General features: G+C 43.5%; 3 protein-coding genes across 8 annotated transcripts; 2 read left to right on the forward strand and 1 right to left on the reverse strand.

Annotated features, from left to right (window-relative positions):
- The first annotated feature begins 1,073 nt into the window (after window positions 1–1,073).
- LOC116930232 (putative uncharacterized protein DDB_G0291608) lies at window positions 1,074–6,234 on the forward strand. Of its 2 annotated transcripts, none has more exons than XM_032937626.2 (2): window positions 1,074–1,298; window positions 1,534–6,234. In XM_032937626.2, exon 2 carries the CDS (start codon window positions 2,070–2,072, stop codon window positions 4,521–4,523), a length of 2,454 nt encoding a protein of 817 aa, XP_032793517.2. In that variant the 5' UTR covers window positions 1,074–1,298; window positions 1,534–2,069; the 3' UTR covers window positions 4,524–6,234. The 2 variants fall into 2 exon arrangements, with proteins under 2 accessions (XP_032793517.2, XP_032793516.2); XM_032937625.2 differs by having other exon boundaries at window positions 1,075–1,298; window positions 1,531–6,234.
- A 1,130-nt stretch (window positions 6,235–7,364) lies between these two features.
- LOC116930698 (mitochondrial basic amino acids transporter) lies at window positions 7,365–12,068 on the reverse strand. Of its 2 annotated transcripts, none has more exons than XM_032938091.2 (7): window positions 11,884–12,068; window positions 10,486–10,794; window positions 10,006–10,049; window positions 9,784–9,867; window positions 9,302–9,546; window positions 8,958–9,210; window positions 7,365–8,783 (listed from the first exon to the last, which is right to left on the reverse strand). In XM_032938091.2, the coding sequence occupies exons 2-7, from the start codon at window positions 10,517–10,519 to the stop codon at window positions 8,097–8,099; spliced, it is 1,347 nt and encodes a 448-aa protein (XP_032793982.1). In that variant the 5' UTR covers window positions 10,520–10,794; window positions 11,884–12,068; the 3' UTR covers window positions 7,365–8,096. The 2 variants fall into 2 exon arrangements, with proteins under 2 accessions (XP_032793982.1, XP_032793983.1); XM_032938092.2 differs by lacking the exon at window positions 11,884–12,068 and adding an exon at window positions 11,488–11,758.
- Window positions 12,069–12,453: 385 nt separating this feature from the next.
- On the forward strand, window positions 12,454–15,516 carry LOC116930697. 4 transcript variants are annotated; one of them, XM_032938090.2, is made up of 6 exons: window positions 12,454–12,975; window positions 13,069–13,141; window positions 13,225–13,564; window positions 13,624–13,944; window positions 14,014–14,366; window positions 14,450–15,516. In XM_032938090.2, the coding sequence occupies exons 3-6, from the start codon at window positions 13,267–13,269 to the stop codon at window positions 15,302–15,304; spliced, it is 1,827 nt and encodes a 608-aa protein (XP_032793981.1). In that variant the 5' UTR covers window positions 12,454–12,975; window positions 13,069–13,141; window positions 13,225–13,266; the 3' UTR covers window positions 15,305–15,516. The 4 variants fall into 4 exon arrangements, with proteins under 4 accessions (XP_032793981.1, XP_032793978.1, XP_032793980.1 ...); XM_032938087.2 differs by having other exon boundaries at window positions 12,455–12,975; window positions 13,069–13,160; XM_032938089.2 differs by having other exon boundaries at window positions 12,455–12,975; window positions 13,069–13,136.
- Window positions 15,517–16,253: the final 737 nt, after the last annotated feature.

Consider the following 16,253-nt stretch of genomic DNA (forward strand, 5'->3'; position numbering starts at 1 on the left):
GTATAGCACCCGCATAATCGGCTGTTTCCTCTGCATAAAGACGGCCGTATATATATAGTACTGCGCTATGTATATGATAAACAGCGAAGCAAATGGTGGCAGAACATGTACAATCGCTGCTGGTAATGTAATCAAAGTGTTGCACTATTTGGCTATGCAAAACGCTTTGTCGTGGTATTTCTTTTCTTTCGAGTCAAATTAAAAGAAGTCGACAACCCACTACACAACTGGTAACAAAACAAAAAAAATGATGTAAAACATAAATCAAGTATTCAATTCACTTCCGAAGATCGGATCTGAAAAACAAAAAAACAAAAATCCCATGGTGCAATATATCGAAATCTGTGTAGAATGACGCATGCCGGTCTCTTTATCTTTGCCATCACCCTTATTATATTGCACTATCATCTCCCCGACTAGGGTTGCCAGGTGTATAGCTATAAGGTTAGCACTTGCAGACTTGCTTGCCTTGCTGGCTTGCACACCGAGACACATGTGCTGCAATAAATAAAGAGAAGAAGAAGAAAAAAAAATGGAAGCCAGTGGGGGGATCGGAGATGGATGGCGGGGGTGTACGACGTCGACATCCCTCCTTTTCTATTGGATAGCCGAGCGGCGCCAATCAGCACAGTCCAACTAGTGACATGTGCACGTAAGAGACGCTGACATGGAAACGAGCTATAGTATACACAGGCAGCTAGCGAAGGGGGGAGGTAGGTGGAAGGGGGTTGGTATCGTCAGAAGTGGGTGGCGTAGGCTTGCAGTGCTAAAGGGAGGAGAAGGAAACGACGTCGCAAACACAAAAAAAAGGTGGGCATCCTCGAAACGACCGGCGTCTCTCTTTCTATCGCCCCGCCCTTCACAGACTCCTTTTCGCCCGCAGCAGCATCGGGTTTCGACATTCGGTGGAGGTGGCGTCCGTGATGTTTTTTTTTTTCTTTTTTGCAGGAGATAGAGGGGGGAGGTTGGTGGGTTGTTAATCAGGAAGCGGGGGGATGGGGAGGAAAAGGAAAAAAATAGGAAACGACGTGCACACCTTGACATCGCGGCGCTCTTCCCTCCCCCCTGTTGGCATCAGCAAGCTCCATCGAGCTCAAAAAGGACAGCAGTTTGTTGGATGTCAGTCAGTCGACTCTCAGACGCTGTGGCGATCGCTTTGCCAAGTTCTTCAGCTGAATATCCATTTTTTTTTGTGATTTACTCACGAAAATCGCAAATTCAACCAACCGCAAAGTGTTTTTGGCCATTCATTTCGCCCCGTTCGCAACTGCCTCGGACACTTAAAATGTGAATACAACGTAAGTTTAATTATACCTTTTGATTTTCTTTTTTACGTGTACTGTATTCTGTCGTGTTTAGCGAAGTGTAGGCTACGTGCATGTTGATTATCAGTCAAAGATTTGTCAAGATTTTCGAACTGAATTCACGGACATCGATTTGACTTCCAAATCCAAATTCAATTTTGAGAAAAAAAACAAAAACAAAAAATAGGCCTCTAAATTTGATTGAGTATTTTGTGTTGTGTTTCAGTAGGTGTTTGGTGTGTGGGCGATAGAGTCAACTGCAAGTTCGATCCGAAAAAAAACTTCCACTGTCGTTGCTTTCTTTTGGCAGCGCCCTACTTTGCATTTCGTTTCATTCAGCGCCAGTGACGTCTCATCTAGTCATTGAAATCGTCAACTCTAGTCCTCGTTTTCTCGTCAAATCTCTAGTCACCATCTATAGTCTCATCTGATGTATACGCGTAAACATCTAGTCAACTGTTTAACTTTGTCTACGTCAACATTTCTAGTCACCGTCAATTAAGAATCCCATAGTCATTCCATAGTCATCATGTCCCAACGCTGGACATCGTTGCTCTAGTCATTTTCATTTCCCCCTTTCAATCCTATACATATAGTCACAGACACAGACACACAAAGAAACTGTTGTTCTTCAATTGCAGTGTTTAAAAAGTACCCGGTGCTCTTATTTAAAAAAAAAGAGATAATCACTAGTCACTTGTAGTCAACCAGTGGGGGGAGAGGGGGGCCAATGCCACCGTAGAATTAAGCGTCGAGATAGCGACCATGCCGCGAGGATTCCTAGTCAAACGCAATGACGAACTGCTCTCCGTCGTTATGGGCGAAACTGCCATCGATGCGGCACAGAAAGGCCTATACCATGCGCCCGATCAAGAAGAAGGCGAAGAGGCCAACGAGGACGGCGAACAGGATGCCCTCGATTTAACTTTGGCTTCGAGTCATGACCCGACGACGGCTCACCTGTCCTTCGAGATCTCCAGTCAAACTGCATCGGCAGCCGCGTCACAGCGTCATCGGCATGCGGCGCAAGACAGTCGTCATCATCATCGTCAAGTGGTTGGTGGTGTAAGCAGCCAAGAAAAGGAGCAATTAAGGCGTCAGGGGCGAGTCATGAGCGCCAAAGTGTGGCGACCGGCGTTGCCCGACGCCTCGTCATCGCCGCCGCTGCCGCTTTCGACCAATGCTTGCGGCCGGAGGCCTGCGGAAGGGACGGACGCGTTGCATGAATCAACGGAGAAGAATTCGGTTGCACCGCCAGCAAAGGTTGTCGACAAAGGTCGTGACTACTGCGGAGATTCTTCGGCGTCGGTTCTCAGACTTCAGTTGGCGACACCTGATGCGACTGTTTCCTGTTCGCCGACTTCCGGAGGTGGCGATTGTCGACCGGAAGAAGCGGATCGGCTGCTAGAGCAACGACAGCAGTCGCCTGGAGCAGCCAGCAGGTCTTCCGCCCTCTGCCTGGAGGCGGCGCTTCGCTGGTACCAGCAGCGTTCCGTCTTCATGTCGACGCTGAACGCCGCCGCGGCTGCCGCAGCGGCCGCAGCCGGCGCCGCCGCTCCCGCTGAACATCTCGAAGCTCATCACCATCCATTGTACCTGCCCCTGGCCAACTTGCATCACCTCCACCAGCAGCATCAGCAGCAACAGCAGCAGCAACCTTCTTACGCTTCGCCATTCCATCAGCATCAGGCGTCGTCGGGTGGTCTTCAACCATCAGCGCCACCTGGCGTTGGAATGGCCAACCACAACCAGCAGCCACCCCAACAGCCGCACCACCTGGCCGTTGCTCACCCTTCGCATCTGTACCCGCACTTGGCGTCACTCCTGGTGCCCGGTATCATCACTGAGTGCCCTTCACCTGTCAGCCCGCTCATGCTCACCCCTAAAGCAGAGCCCGAGCAGCTGGAACACAGCGTCGCTCATCGACAGACGGCGGCGTCAGTAGGTAGACAGCCGTCATCGGCCGTCATCCATCATCATCGCCACCATCAACAAGCGACACAACAACCGACCGAAAATGGACTTTTGTTGGACCTCAGTTTCAAATCCACGGCTGCGACGGTGGCGACAACAGATTCCCACCTATTGTCACCTCTAGCCCGTCTGGCCAACCAACACGGCCGGACGAATGCTTTTAACCAGCCGCCGTCGGCCAGTCCGTCCGTCCTAGCGCCCAGCAGCCAATCAAAGTCGTCACGCGCTCTGGCGACGAATAACTCGTCCACGGCCAAGAAAAGATCAGCGGCCAGCAGCAGCAGCGGCACCGCCAACAACAACAACCCGAACGGCGAAGACGGAACATCTCCGCACGCGGGCGGCGCTAAAAAATCGAAAGGGCCGAACGGCAGCGCCAGCAAAAAATCCAGTAAAGCCGTGCGTCGACTGACTTTCGACGACGAGCTTATCTCGCCCGTTTCGGGCACGATTATCAGAGACGCGGCCGATATGCCGACAATGGTCGGCGGTGAGGACGGCCTAGTGGTGCGTCCGGGCGATATCGATCCGGCCTTCAACATCGTCGAAGTGACCGAAGAGGCTCGAGCCGAGCTGGCCAAAATAGATAATCGCATTGGCGACTATCTGTGCCGTCTGTGTCGAGTCGTTTTCGATGACGCCTTTGGTTTGGCCCAGCACCGCTGCCCGCGTATCGTCCACGTCGAATACCGATGTCCGGAATGCGATAAAGTATTCAATTGTCCGGCCAATTTGGCCTCGCACAGGCGTTGGCATAAACCCAGGCCAGCCAATGGCTCCCTTTCGGCCAAGGCCGCCAGTAAAAGCGCAACGGCCGCAGGTATGAATAATAACAACAACCCGGAAAAACCTTCGCCATCTTGGCCGGCAGGTGCGACCTCGTCTGCCGTCACTTCGGCCGGCCATGGTTTCGTGCCGGCAGTTCGATCCGCTTTTCATCCGGCCGTCTTTTCCGGCTCGTCGCTGTTGATGCCCAACTACAACTTCGGTTCGGGCGGGTTGGTTCAAGATTTCAGTCATTCCAATAAGTCGTCGTCGACCACATCTTCACCTTCGTCCTCTTCGTCGTCGTCATCGTCGTTATCCTCGTCGTCGGTCTCCGCTTACGACGGCTTTATGCATCATCACGTGTCCTCACCTTCGCCCGTTTCTCCCGGCGGGGTTCTTATGACGTCTGGCGGTGCGGAGGAAAAAACACAAATGCATATCCCTCATATGCCCCAGCTGCGAGCTGGAGCCACGTAATTATCTGGTCACGTGTCTTTTTTTTATATATTTTTTTTAAATTATTTCTAGTCTTTTTTTTTCTGGGTGGGGGGGGATTATATTATTCGATTTATATTTAGTTTTGATGTTTTGCATTTTTTTTTATTTTCGTATATAAAATTCCCAATATTGAATTACCAAAATGATATCGAAGTTTGTCGCTTCAATACGTTCGGATGAGTATTTACTCTAGTCACATTGTCACAGTCTCATCTCCTGCAGGGCTAGTCATTAGTCATTCCCCTTCGAATCTAATCCAGTCGCTCTAGTCGCTTTTGATTGAGACCTTGATTTTTTTTTATTGTGTGTGTGTGTGTGTGTGTGTGTGTTTTCTTAAGTGGTAGTTCTTAGTAGTGATATAACAGTGAAATTGTGTTTTGATCATGTTTGTTCTACATCCTGCCTTCCGTATCGTTGGGCATGGGTGTAGACGTCAGGCCGACCGGTGGCAATTTTCAGTATGCAAAAATTGGCAATCTAACCTCGATAATCGCTCGTTTCATGGCTTCTATTCAAATCGATTCCAAATCGCAGATGCTGTTCGTTGATAGTTCCATGCTCTCGTAAAAAGACATTTATTGATGGTATATTCCACATGCTACATATATAACAGAGCCCTTATATATATATACATATTTATTTATTAGAAGAGATTTAACAGATAAATGATTTGATCAGTAGATTATATATTCGATGTGAAAATGAGGGTCACGTTTAGTCAAACTAGTTACACGCAGTCATCGTCTGAAATGATATCGTTGCTTCTCGATTTCATTATGGAAGGCTCTGATTTGGTACGTCAAGCTTTAAGTATATAGAAAGAAAAAGGGCTGGGTTTTCAGCGCTCGAGCGTTTCAGTCTTTCAACCCGTTTTCATTTCCATTCGTAGCCTAATCTTACTAAATATGAATGTCATGTATTTCTCATTGCTTTCGTTATACGTTGGCTGTTTAACAGAATGACGTGTATACTGTACCTGTGTTTCCCGTAATTTCCCTTTGCCATTCCTTTTGTATTTGATTTTTTCCTTGATCTTTTTTCCCCTTTGAATTTCTGCAACGAGTTACACCTCGAGATATTCACTTTGCTGATTTCCATTGCCGTCGGAGGTAACACTCCGTTGCCCGGGAGGATTTCGTGAGTGCCATCTAGTCATTAAGTGTAGTGAGTGCGGACATTATTCTCAACGTTGGATTTACCTAGCTGAGTCAACTGTCATTTTTTGGGTTACATTCATGTTCTTCATTCTGGGATTGCCTGACATTTTAGTCGTTGTCAGGATTTTTTTTTTTTTTTTTAACTTTCAAATGACATTTTGAGTAATTGGGGTCAAGGGGGGGGGGTTTATCAAAAAGGGGGAAAACGAGATATAAAGCGCTTAGAAATTCCCGACTGTTGCCATGTAAGAATGAGCTGATCATCCATCTCTATTTTTCTTTCGGTTCCAATTTGCATTCCCAGTTCGTCAACATGTTGTCCAAAATTGAAGAAAATTGGCTGGTGGCCACGTCTGTAAGGATCTCAAGTCTGTCTTAGAATTTATCTTAGTCATCCTTTATGTTGCCATCGCGAAGAGTTGCTTTAATGTTTCCCATTTCCCATGTTGAGTGTCCCTTTTGTCTTTTAATTGCGTCATTTTAATTTGCATCATTGTCTCGGTTCTTAAGTCAAGCGTACTATGTATTAATAACTGTGTGCACTTTGTAACGTTTATTTCCACTCTACATACTATTCCGAAAAATAAGAAAGAAAGCATTACACAAACAGGAAAATATATATATATATTTGTATTCGTATTTTCAAAAGGAAAAAAACCAATAAAACAAGAAACAAAAAACAAAACAAAAACAACAAAGAAAAACGACACCGATGCATGGTTAGCTTAAAAAAAAAAAGAAAAAATGAGCTGTTAGCCAATCCCGAGACACACCTGAAATATTTAGAGTGTCCTTTGAAACAGCTCCCAAACACAGCCCTATAGGATTGCATGTGTACAGATTGAACATGTCATACATTGCAAATGCCCATTTTCTTCAACGTGCCCATTGTAGCCCCACCTTTCATAGCACATTTAGCATCATAGCAAGCGTTTCTTTATGTACACAAATAGCCGAACATACAGTTACAGTTATGCATAATAGAAACAAAATATAAATAATAATGGCCATCCATTCCACCACACACATTTTTTTGTTTTTGTTTTTTGATTATTTTTTACATTTGTAACTTTACCTAGTTTCCTGGTTGTATGATACAAATGTAAACTCTAATTTGAATACAAATCTCTAACCAATTTTTACTTGCGAGTTTTTCTTCTTTTTTAATCGTTTTTGCATTTTTCAATTTTTTTTTATATTTTTTTGTATTTTGTATCTTATATATTTTATTGTTGTTATCTTGTTTGTGTGTGTGTGTGTGTGTGTGTGTGTGTTTGATTGCAAATTGCTGCAAGTAGTCGAAAGGCACATCATACGAATCAATGTCAAACACCAACCACACGGTACTCAACGTAAGATATTCAATGAAGCTAAATAGATATACGTCGCTTTAATGAGATGGATTGGCGGTCTTTGAAACAAGTTCACGCTGGGTTGGGGGCAATGCAAAAGTTTCAAATCGAAAATGAAGGAACCGTTAAAGTAGAATAGAAAATACAGTCGATCAAAAGACTTCCAAGCCCTCGTCATACAACAATGTTGTTAACAATCCTCAATTTAGATCCTCATGCAAAATGCAAAATGCAAAATGAAAGTTACAGAGATAGTTGCCGAACAAGGAAGAAACCAGGGAACAACGGGAACTGGGTAGAAAAAGTCAAAGTAGAATTTTTTGTTTTTTGTTTTTGTTTTTTAATCACAGCCCGAGCAATGACATCTGGCGACCGGACCGCGAGGCGCAAGACAATTTGAAAAAAAAGATCCCGCACACATCAGTATACATAAGGCAACACATAGACGCAATTCACGAGAAAGAGTTGAACAACGAACCATATGCGAAACGAAACAGGGCCAGCATATACAGTGAGGGGGAAAAAATGAAACATTTTGCACGCTGCGCCACTTTCAAACGCTGCACGCACGTCACGCCAAGGCCAAACGAAATGTTTGGCCTTTGGCATAGTTAAGTTTCGTCGTAACTCTTGTGTGCATCGTATATATATATATATTTTATATATATGTTTGTTTTTGTTTGTTTTTGTTTGTTTTTGTTTGTTTTTGTTTGTTTTTTTGTTTTTCTTTTCTTTTTTTTATCTTTCAGCACGTATACGCTAAGGGTATGAGGGATTTGCGTCAAAAATTGGTGTAAAAAATACAAAAAAAAAATCGAGAAACTTTAACATGTAGAATTGTGTTTTAACAAGACGAGTAGAATAAAACGAAGTGGAAAAGTAAAATAACGAGTTGCGTTGGGACTCGTTTCTCTTTTACTATATGCACTCTACTGAAGCTAAACGGCTACAAACTTGTGCTGTTGCTCGCAATCGCTGGCTTGTTATGATTCGCAAGCATGTTCCATTATAGGCAAACAGCACTGCTCGCTCAGGTGGTGAATCTAAGCCATTTCATCCACAGCTGGACAACAAACAGCCGAGCAAACAGCCACAGCAGCCGCGGCAGCCGTTGCGTACGACGAATCACCGGTTATGTGGATTGGCTGACGTTTTTTCTCTTCTTCCGCTTCTCGGCAGTGACAGTTGTCCAACGGGCCAGCCCGTTTGTCAACCGTCGCACTAGCCGCATTGGTCGATGATGGCCGACAGTTAGCGGCAGCGGCGCCGATGTTGTGCACTTGGCTCAAGTGGACGAGCGAACTTACCGCACCGCCGAGCCAATCGTTACAGCCGCAATGAACCGCATAGTTGCGGCTCGGAAAAACCAACGTGACCTGGCCCAGCGTTAGCATCGGCATGAGTGGCTTCCACTCGGCCAGCCACTCGTTCTGAGGCATTCGGTTCGTCACGTGATGATAATCATGGGCGAACGACGTCGTATTGACGAGCGATTCCGGCACCTGTAGCGACGAGGCGTCCTGGTAGGTGACGCTGCTGCTCTGCGCCGAAGGTTCGCACCAGCGCAACATCCACGTAACCACAGAGAATGTTACTGCGTTGACGGGGAATGAGCGAATCAACGTGGTAGGCATGCCGCGGAAGAATCCATGAAAGCCTTCGTTGCGATAAGTCTTCATGATGCAATCGCCTATGCCGTTGTAAACACGCTGCCCAGCTAGACCGTCAACCTATTTGCAACGCAATTAACGAAATATCAAGATAAAGGTATAACTGTCGCACAATGGATCCGGGTTCATATACCAACGCAGAATTAAGGCCATCAATAAAAAAGGATATCATAGTAGTGAGTGAGTGCGCATCAAGAGTTTTATGAGGTCCACATTACGGTCGTACTATCTCACCTGCAGACGAGACTTGAGAAAGTCGATGGGATAAGTGAAGAGCCAGGAAACAATTCCGGCGGCTCCGCCGGCCATCATCATGTGAAACGTGCCGAGCGGCTTGCTCGGATCTTTTCGGCGAGTCATGGCCTCGTAGCTTGCGAAATAGAGACCAAAGGCCGGAATTTCTCTGGCGATAGTGATGTTTAAGCCGCGGAAAATGCCACGCACCCCTTCGGCTTGCCATATCTGGCGAACGCAGTCCACTGGTCCCCTGGTTTAATCGATGGGTGTGAGTGCGGTCACGTTTGACCTTTAACACCTTCTTAAGACTGATCCGTAATTTTTTAGCGCTATGTTTTTACTTGTACAGTTGGACACCGTTGGTGCAGACTTGCTCTTGAATTTGGATGCGAGTCTTGACCAGCTCCATGGGACTGCAGACGAAGCTCTGCACCAGTCCGGCAACCGATCCGGCCAACGCGTGAGAACGAAGAGATTCCGGCTCGCTCAATCGCCGCTGCACGTTGCCGTAAACGCCGAAAATCATGGCGTTGATTACCGCAACGCTGGCCATGGGTGATGACATCCCTTTGAACAAGCCACGTACCTAATCGTATCGCACTCAATTAGCATTGTACAGCAGAACAAAGTCAGACAGACTTATTTAACAATCAGATGGCTTAGGCTGCATCCATAATTAACCAAACGCGACTTGTTGTATTGCAATAGAGTAACAGGCACCACTACCACACCAGCACATTTTTTTGCTGTTGTCAGGGACACAATTGGAAAGTAGCCAAGAACCATTTTTCAAAAAACAAAAAAAATAAAGCCACGTTCTTACCGATTCTTGCTGCACGATGGTCTGCAGGCAGTGAAATGTTCCACGATAGGTAGGATGTCTTGCATCTTGCGTCTGTAATCGGACCTGTGCCAATAGCAATCAAACACAAAAAACCTCGGGTAAAATCAAAAGTTTTCCTCGGGAAAATTGTAGAAAAGGAATGAAAAAAAAAGGTTTAAGGTGAAAGAAAAAAAAAGAATATCAGTCACGGGTAGGCCATACCTTGACAGTGTCCAGCGGGTACCCAACGGCAACTCCAGCACAACCTGAAAAGCATTTTTTTAAACAACGAAATAAGGTTTAAAAAATGTTTTCAACTGAAACACTTTTGATCGTGTCGCGTACATCGAACACAAAAGAAACATGTAGCATAAAACAAATGAAAATTCTCAATCTATCTGCGGGCTGTTTAAAAAATTAAAAATAAAACTTAATTTTCAGCAGTCCATTCTAGAATTAGTTTTTTGGTTTGTTTTTTACTTTTCCCAATTCGGAATAAATAAACGACGGTGGGTGACACCAGCGTTTTCGTGTTTCCTTACATTACATTGCACAGGTGAAAGACTCTCGGTTGCAAGGGCAAAGACAATTCAAACGACCCGTACAGCGGTAGCACGGAAATCGATTTTTAAAAAAACAAAAAAAAACAAGGAAATCGATGCGAAAACAAATTGTTTGATGGAATGCATAATTAAAACCTACCTCCAACGCAGCCAGCCAAAAAATCGAGCGCCATGACGACAAGCACAGATTTGTCAGATTTGTTTTGGCGATTCTAGTCCGTCTTCTACTGCGAGATATTCGACTCGCACGGCTTATGACCTTGTCTAGTCTAGCCTGGGCCAGTTGAGGCAACGATAACCACCTCCTCTAGGAAAGGCTGAAGCGAAGGCACGGACCACTTTTACAGGAGATTCCCTGCTGCAGCTGGGACGGAATGCCGGTCGTCAGTGTCGAGTCGCGATTCTCCATCTCACCATTGTGTTTGACGCACCATATGAGCGCTAGAACCTGCTCACAATCCGAACACGTTCACGCCGAAAATGAAAATGAAAAAAAAAATAAATAGATAAAAAAACGAAACAAAACAGAACAACATGTTTTACAAGAAATCTGTCAATTCTTTATTGCGCCAATAGATACATGGCGCCGTAACTTGATCGACAGGAAATTCTAAGGCCTTGCGAACTATCAGCTGAGTAAGGGGATACGGATCGAATGTTCGGTAAACTTTTTTTTTCTTTTTATTTTCTTTTCTTTTCTTCATCACTAATTCTGACGCAACATATGATCCAGTTCGAACCGGTTTTGCTTCTAAGCTGGTTGCTTAAACCAACAAAAAATTGCCACTGTTTCGTTATGGAAAAAAAGGAATTTCTTTGGCAACGGTTTCGCCATCAGCATCTGCCGTGAAAAAGGGAACACGTAACAAAACCCCCTCAAAATAACTAGAAGTATCCATGCCATTGTTCTTTCTTTTAACTTCGTTTGTTCTTAATTATATATATTTTTTTTATTTCTTGCAACCGCCTTTGATTTTAGCCGGCCAAGCAGCAAACTCATTACAAATTTGCCATCGGTGGCAACTTGCCTTTGAGGCCAAGTCAGCTGGCAACAGAACGTACTACTGCATCCCAAAACACAAATGTCATTTTGACTAATTAGCAAATAGAGGTGATTTTTGCAACAATATTGGAACACTACCTGTGACGAAAGATCAGGAAAGAGAATGACAAAACAAGGAGTGAAACAATTCTTGATTTGACAAAGGGCCACGAATCGAAAATCGTTGAAACGATCAGGGCACACTCTCACACTGTTACTAGGGCAAAACCTGAGCACTGAGTTCAAATGGTTGGACCTAAATGACAACAACGACGCGCGAAACTAGAGAACGAAAGAAATTGAACCAGCAAGCACGAGTGACGACAAGGCAAGAATGCGTGTTGGTGGCAGAGAGAGCTAGATAAGCTTTGGTACGAGCTCAAATCAATGAAAAAACCCAAATAAAAAGCCGCCAGCCAAAAAGAAAGAGAAAGATTAACTAAGCCCCTGTGGCGAAATTTTATACGTGCAATTCATGGCACGTGAAATGCTTACCCGTCTTGAGACTGTTGGGTTGAGAGGAGGGCGGGTGGCGGGCCAATGCTGGCCGAACACTAAACTCTTTCAGCTTTCCCAGTAGCTCTGTCTAACCTGCTATCCCTCTTTCGTTTTTCTCTCGTCGTGGCGTCTTGACTATGGAACCACCATGACTGAAACTTTTCTGCAAGGCCTCGCAAACTTACGCTCCCCTTACTGTATCCGTCCAATTGCGTGATGTGGGGAAAGCCTAGCGCCACTACCGCCACTCCCGTCAGTTGCCTCCAACCTCCCCCACCAATGTTGACGTCGTACTAGTCCATGACGAAAGGACGTGATGATAACAACGTTGTTTAAATCCCTATTTCATTTCATCTTTCCCCGACGCTAATCAAGGTTTTCATATGATATTGACACGCTACATAGCAGCAAGGATTGCATTCCAACGATTGTTAGATAACTGAGTTGTCTTAGTACAAACCAGAGGGCCTGAGATAAATCGTAGCGCAAAATTACTTGTGCCATGGTTGGATCCCTCTAGGCCAAGGACTATGGCTATATCACAGGGATTTCCTGGCTTCTATTTTTCCCTCTTCCTTTTCCTGTATCCGAGATAAACCTGGTGTTTGCATATCAATCAGCATCCGAGGCCGTCTATCGAGTTGTTGTCAGACTCCGTGTATCTTTGTCTTGGAGGCGGAGATATTATATTGTATGGGATATTCTTTAGAGATCATTTTTGTTTGGTTAACTTATTTGGGATATATGTGTGTACATGTTTGAAGTCTGGTCCTATATTTTCAGATGTCTTCTTGAATTTTCTGTCATTTGAACTTGCGACCGTCTAAACAACCTTCGTCTTAGGCCTTAAGTTGTGCATAGAAGATGTTTACCAATGATTGCGCAAATTCTAATTTTAACTTATGATTTTGACCCCGTCGTATAATCTTGTGAAATAAACCACAATACTTGTCGTCCTTTTCCGAGTGTTGCTCTATTTCTCTGTTATAGTTATTATTGGGGCATGTTTTGAATCAATCCAAAGTATCGTCTGCTTCTACTGATCGCCGACCGTTTGACCAAAAAAGCAAAAAAATTCAGGGTAGCGAGGTAACTTTCCCAATTAAATAGTTGTTTTCTTTTTTGACATTGATGAGTTCCATATTTTCTTCTTACACTATGTTGGAACCCTGTAAATACTAGTGTGGAAAAAACAAGCCTATTAGCCTCATTTGTTTGGCCATAGTCCTAGATCTTCGTCTGCGTAGTTTGTAAGGTGCAGTCGTTTCAAGGCTGTACGTTATAGTTATAGACAGCCTTGGCTAAACAAAAATAACACTGTGAATTTTTATTCTTTAGGTTGTTAGATGGTTTTTTGCTGTGCTGGAGGAAAAGCCCAGAATGTCTAAAGTGCTGGGGAAAAAAGGGGAGAAAAAGGGAAAAAATCCTGGTGGTCAAAACTCAAGCAGGTTACCACCAGCATTATCTATTCCACAAGTATTTATCACAAGCGAAGATGATTCAACTCCACCACCAATTCATAAGGAAGGTTTTCCAATGAATATGATGCCACAAGGCCAAGGATATACAAAAGATGAAGATGCTGCTTCAACTGCCCCGCTACTGGACTCTGGAGCCACCACTCCACTGTGTGAGGAACCAACGGTTCCCTATGCCAACATGGGGACATTTCTTGCAAGTATTGTTTTGTTTAAATTCAATATATTGTCAAAAAGTTATCAACACTTTGGTTTTTAGGTTCTCAAAAACTTAAAAGTGAAATTAGTTCTGAGGAAATCTGTCTTTCATCTTTTGAGGCAGACAAAGACTTGGAAACATGTTCTAAGGAGTCAGAAGGTGAAAATCAACTTAATCTTCCAGACTATCCATTTGTGAAGTGGCCATGGAAGTACATAAGAGTAATTTCAACTCTCGCCGCTGTTCTGGCGATTGTGGCCTGTTTTAGTTCCTCAGCAACATTAATTGCTCATTTGCCTCAACGTTGTGATCCTTCCACTGAATGGTGGCAAGGGAAGGTTTTCTATGAGATTTTTCCTGCCTCCTTCAACGATGCTGACGGTATGGTATTCTTGCTAGAATAACTTTATGTTTGGTTATTAAGTGGGCATCGTTGCGCTTCCAAAATAGGTGACGGTACAGGAGATCTGCGTGGGATTACCATGAAACTAGATTACCTGCAGAAGCAATTGCATGTTGATGCGTTGCGACTAAGTTCTATATGCGAAGCCAACAACTATCCGGAAAATTACTTGGATATTATCAACGCGTCAAAAGTTGACCCTCACTTGGGCAATGTCAATGAGCTTCGCGTGTTATTAACGGATTTGGAAAAAAGAAACATGAGTTTAATAATAGATATACCCGTGGACCGTATTCCTGGAGTGATGGGAAGCTCCGAAGTTGCTGACAGACAGCACCTTCTCGTGGAAAACGTGTTGAGGTTTTGGCTTCTTCAAGGCATTCATGGATTTTACCTAAAAGTGCTTCAGTTTTCATGCCCATACTCTACGACTCCATCGATTAATAAAAGATTTACTAAATTTTGGTTTATTTTTCTAAACAGGGACTCGATACATTTGTTCACCAACCGGATCTGTGGAAGTCTGTAGCCCAATGGAAAACACTAGTGGACAGCTTTAGCAGCAAGTTTTCAAAACGGAGAGTCTTGGTGGTTTCTTCCGATTTCATCCATCAGTATTCGCTGCAGCATCCAATGCTTGTTCGTAATGTATTAAATCAAGTCGATCTGCTCGATCATAACTTGAATCTCGAGAGGCCAGCAAGATTAGAGGAACAAATCCGGGATGGACTGATTTGGGACAGCGACGTCGATAAACCTTGGATTATGTGGAACGTCGGTACGGTTGGAAAATCTCGATTAGCGAATTCTCTCGAGGAAAGCAACGGCTGTGTCTTCCCTCTTGGAGTTTTAATGCTTGCCCTCTGTCTCCCTGGTTCAGCTTCAGTATTGTACGGTGATGAACTTGGCTTGCAAAGCACAACCAACTCCTCCATTTCGGAACTTGAAAGCACATCCGTCATGCAATGGGACTCCCATTGTGTTGATAGTTCTCTAGAATCTTTTGGCAAACTTTCAGAAATTCGTAAAGACGCACTTCCTTTACATATTAATGCAATACTCAAATATGACAATGATGTCGTTGAATCTCGTTCGCACAACTATGCTTTCAAAATGCTACCGAACAACACTGTCGTAATCGAACGTTTTTATCCCCGAAGGCATCGCTACTTGTTAATTTTGAATCTCGGTATAAGAAATGTAACCCATGACCTTTCCAAAACTTATTTTGGCGGATTTACTTTGGTCAGTTCAACAGGCAGGAAGCATGGTTATGTCAAACTACACGAACTAAATCTGTCACCTGGCGAAGGTCTTCTGTTGTTATTAGACAAGTGAGATAACAAATATTAGGGGTGCTAATTTGTTAGTATTGCATCATGCGGATTGTGCTTTAACAGGCCTATAACGGATATTTTACTAGTGCTTTCGTTGATCTACTTTGTTCTAGTCAAACAATCTAGTCGAATTTTACACCTTGTTTTTTTTAGCTATATTTAATGTGATGTAATTAACTTAGTGGTTAAATAATATACAGGATGTCTAATTGATTTATCGTCGGTGTCTGTTTATTTTCGTGAATATTACGTTGAAAATCCTCCTTAGCAGGAAGGTTAGGTTATTTTAAGTTATTGTGTGATTCAAAAACATACAGTAACAGTAGGTACAAAAGTTCCTTGCTAGACGGTCTCGTCAACTACTTTTACACCTATACTTTATAAAGCTAATATAATGGAAAATTTCTTCGCTGAAATTCAAAATTCGACACAAAGATATTTTCATATAGTTTCCTTATATGATCACAAAATTATTTTACATTTATTTATAATATGTGCATGGTGAAGGGTGCAAATGGGAATTTCAAGTTCAACATATTTTGCGATTTTGTGGATGGCTTAGAGATCAATCACCAAGATTGATTTAATACATTAGTTTTGATGAATTCCAAGTTAAAAAATTATTGCTTTCGAATTATAAATTTTTTAATGCTTTTTTAGGGGTGCAATTTTTTTTATTTGTAACACGCTGGGAGAAATTCAAAATCTTCTACTATTTTTCAACATTTCCCTTTCGCATCCTACCTGCCGCAACGCCATCTGTGGAGCTTGCCACGATTCTGTTTTGCAGATGAAAATCTTCCTGGTGGTAGTACCCACATGAGGTCATTTTGATAGAATCCCTATCGGGAAATTACATCAGTACTTATAGTATTAAGTTTAATCGATGCGTAATTTTTAGAAAACTTTGTTTGTAAAAATATTTAGAATGCTTTCATAACACTCATTAT

This window comes from Daphnia magna, linkage group LG2 (assembly GCF_020631705.1).
Source record: "Daphnia magna isolate NIES linkage group LG2, ASM2063170v1.1, whole genome shotgun sequence".
Classification (NCBI taxonomy): Eukaryota; Metazoa; Arthropoda; class Branchiopoda; order Diplostraca; family Daphniidae; genus Daphnia; species Daphnia magna.

Coding starts and splice junctions, on each gene's coding strand:
- LOC116930232 (XM_032937626.2), top strand. CDS start 2,070: ATGCCGCGAGGATTCCTAGTCAAACGCAATGACGAACTGCTCTCCGTC.
- LOC116930698 (XM_032938091.2), bottom strand. CDS start 10,519: ATGGCGCTCGATTTTTTGGCTGGCTGCGTTGGAG. Junction 9,868..10,005: donor ACCCGCTGGACACTGTCAAG/GTATGGCCTACC, acceptor CTATTGGCACAG/GTCCGATTACAGACGCAAGA. Junction 9,211..9,301: donor AACGGTGTCCAACTGTACAA/GTAAAAACATAG, acceptor CGATTAAACCAG/GGGACCAGTGGACTGCGTTC.
- LOC116930697 (XM_032938090.2), top strand. CDS start 13,267: ATGTCTAAAGTGCTGGGGAAAAAAGGGGAGAAAAAGGGAAAAAATCCT. Junction 13,565..13,623: donor CATGGGGACATTTCTTGCAA/GTATTGTTTTGT, acceptor TTTGGTTTTTAG/GTTCTCAAAAACTTAAAAGT. Junction 13,945..14,013: donor CTCCTTCAACGATGCTGACG/GTATGGTATTCT, acceptor CTTCCAAAATAG/GTGACGGTACAGGAGATCTG.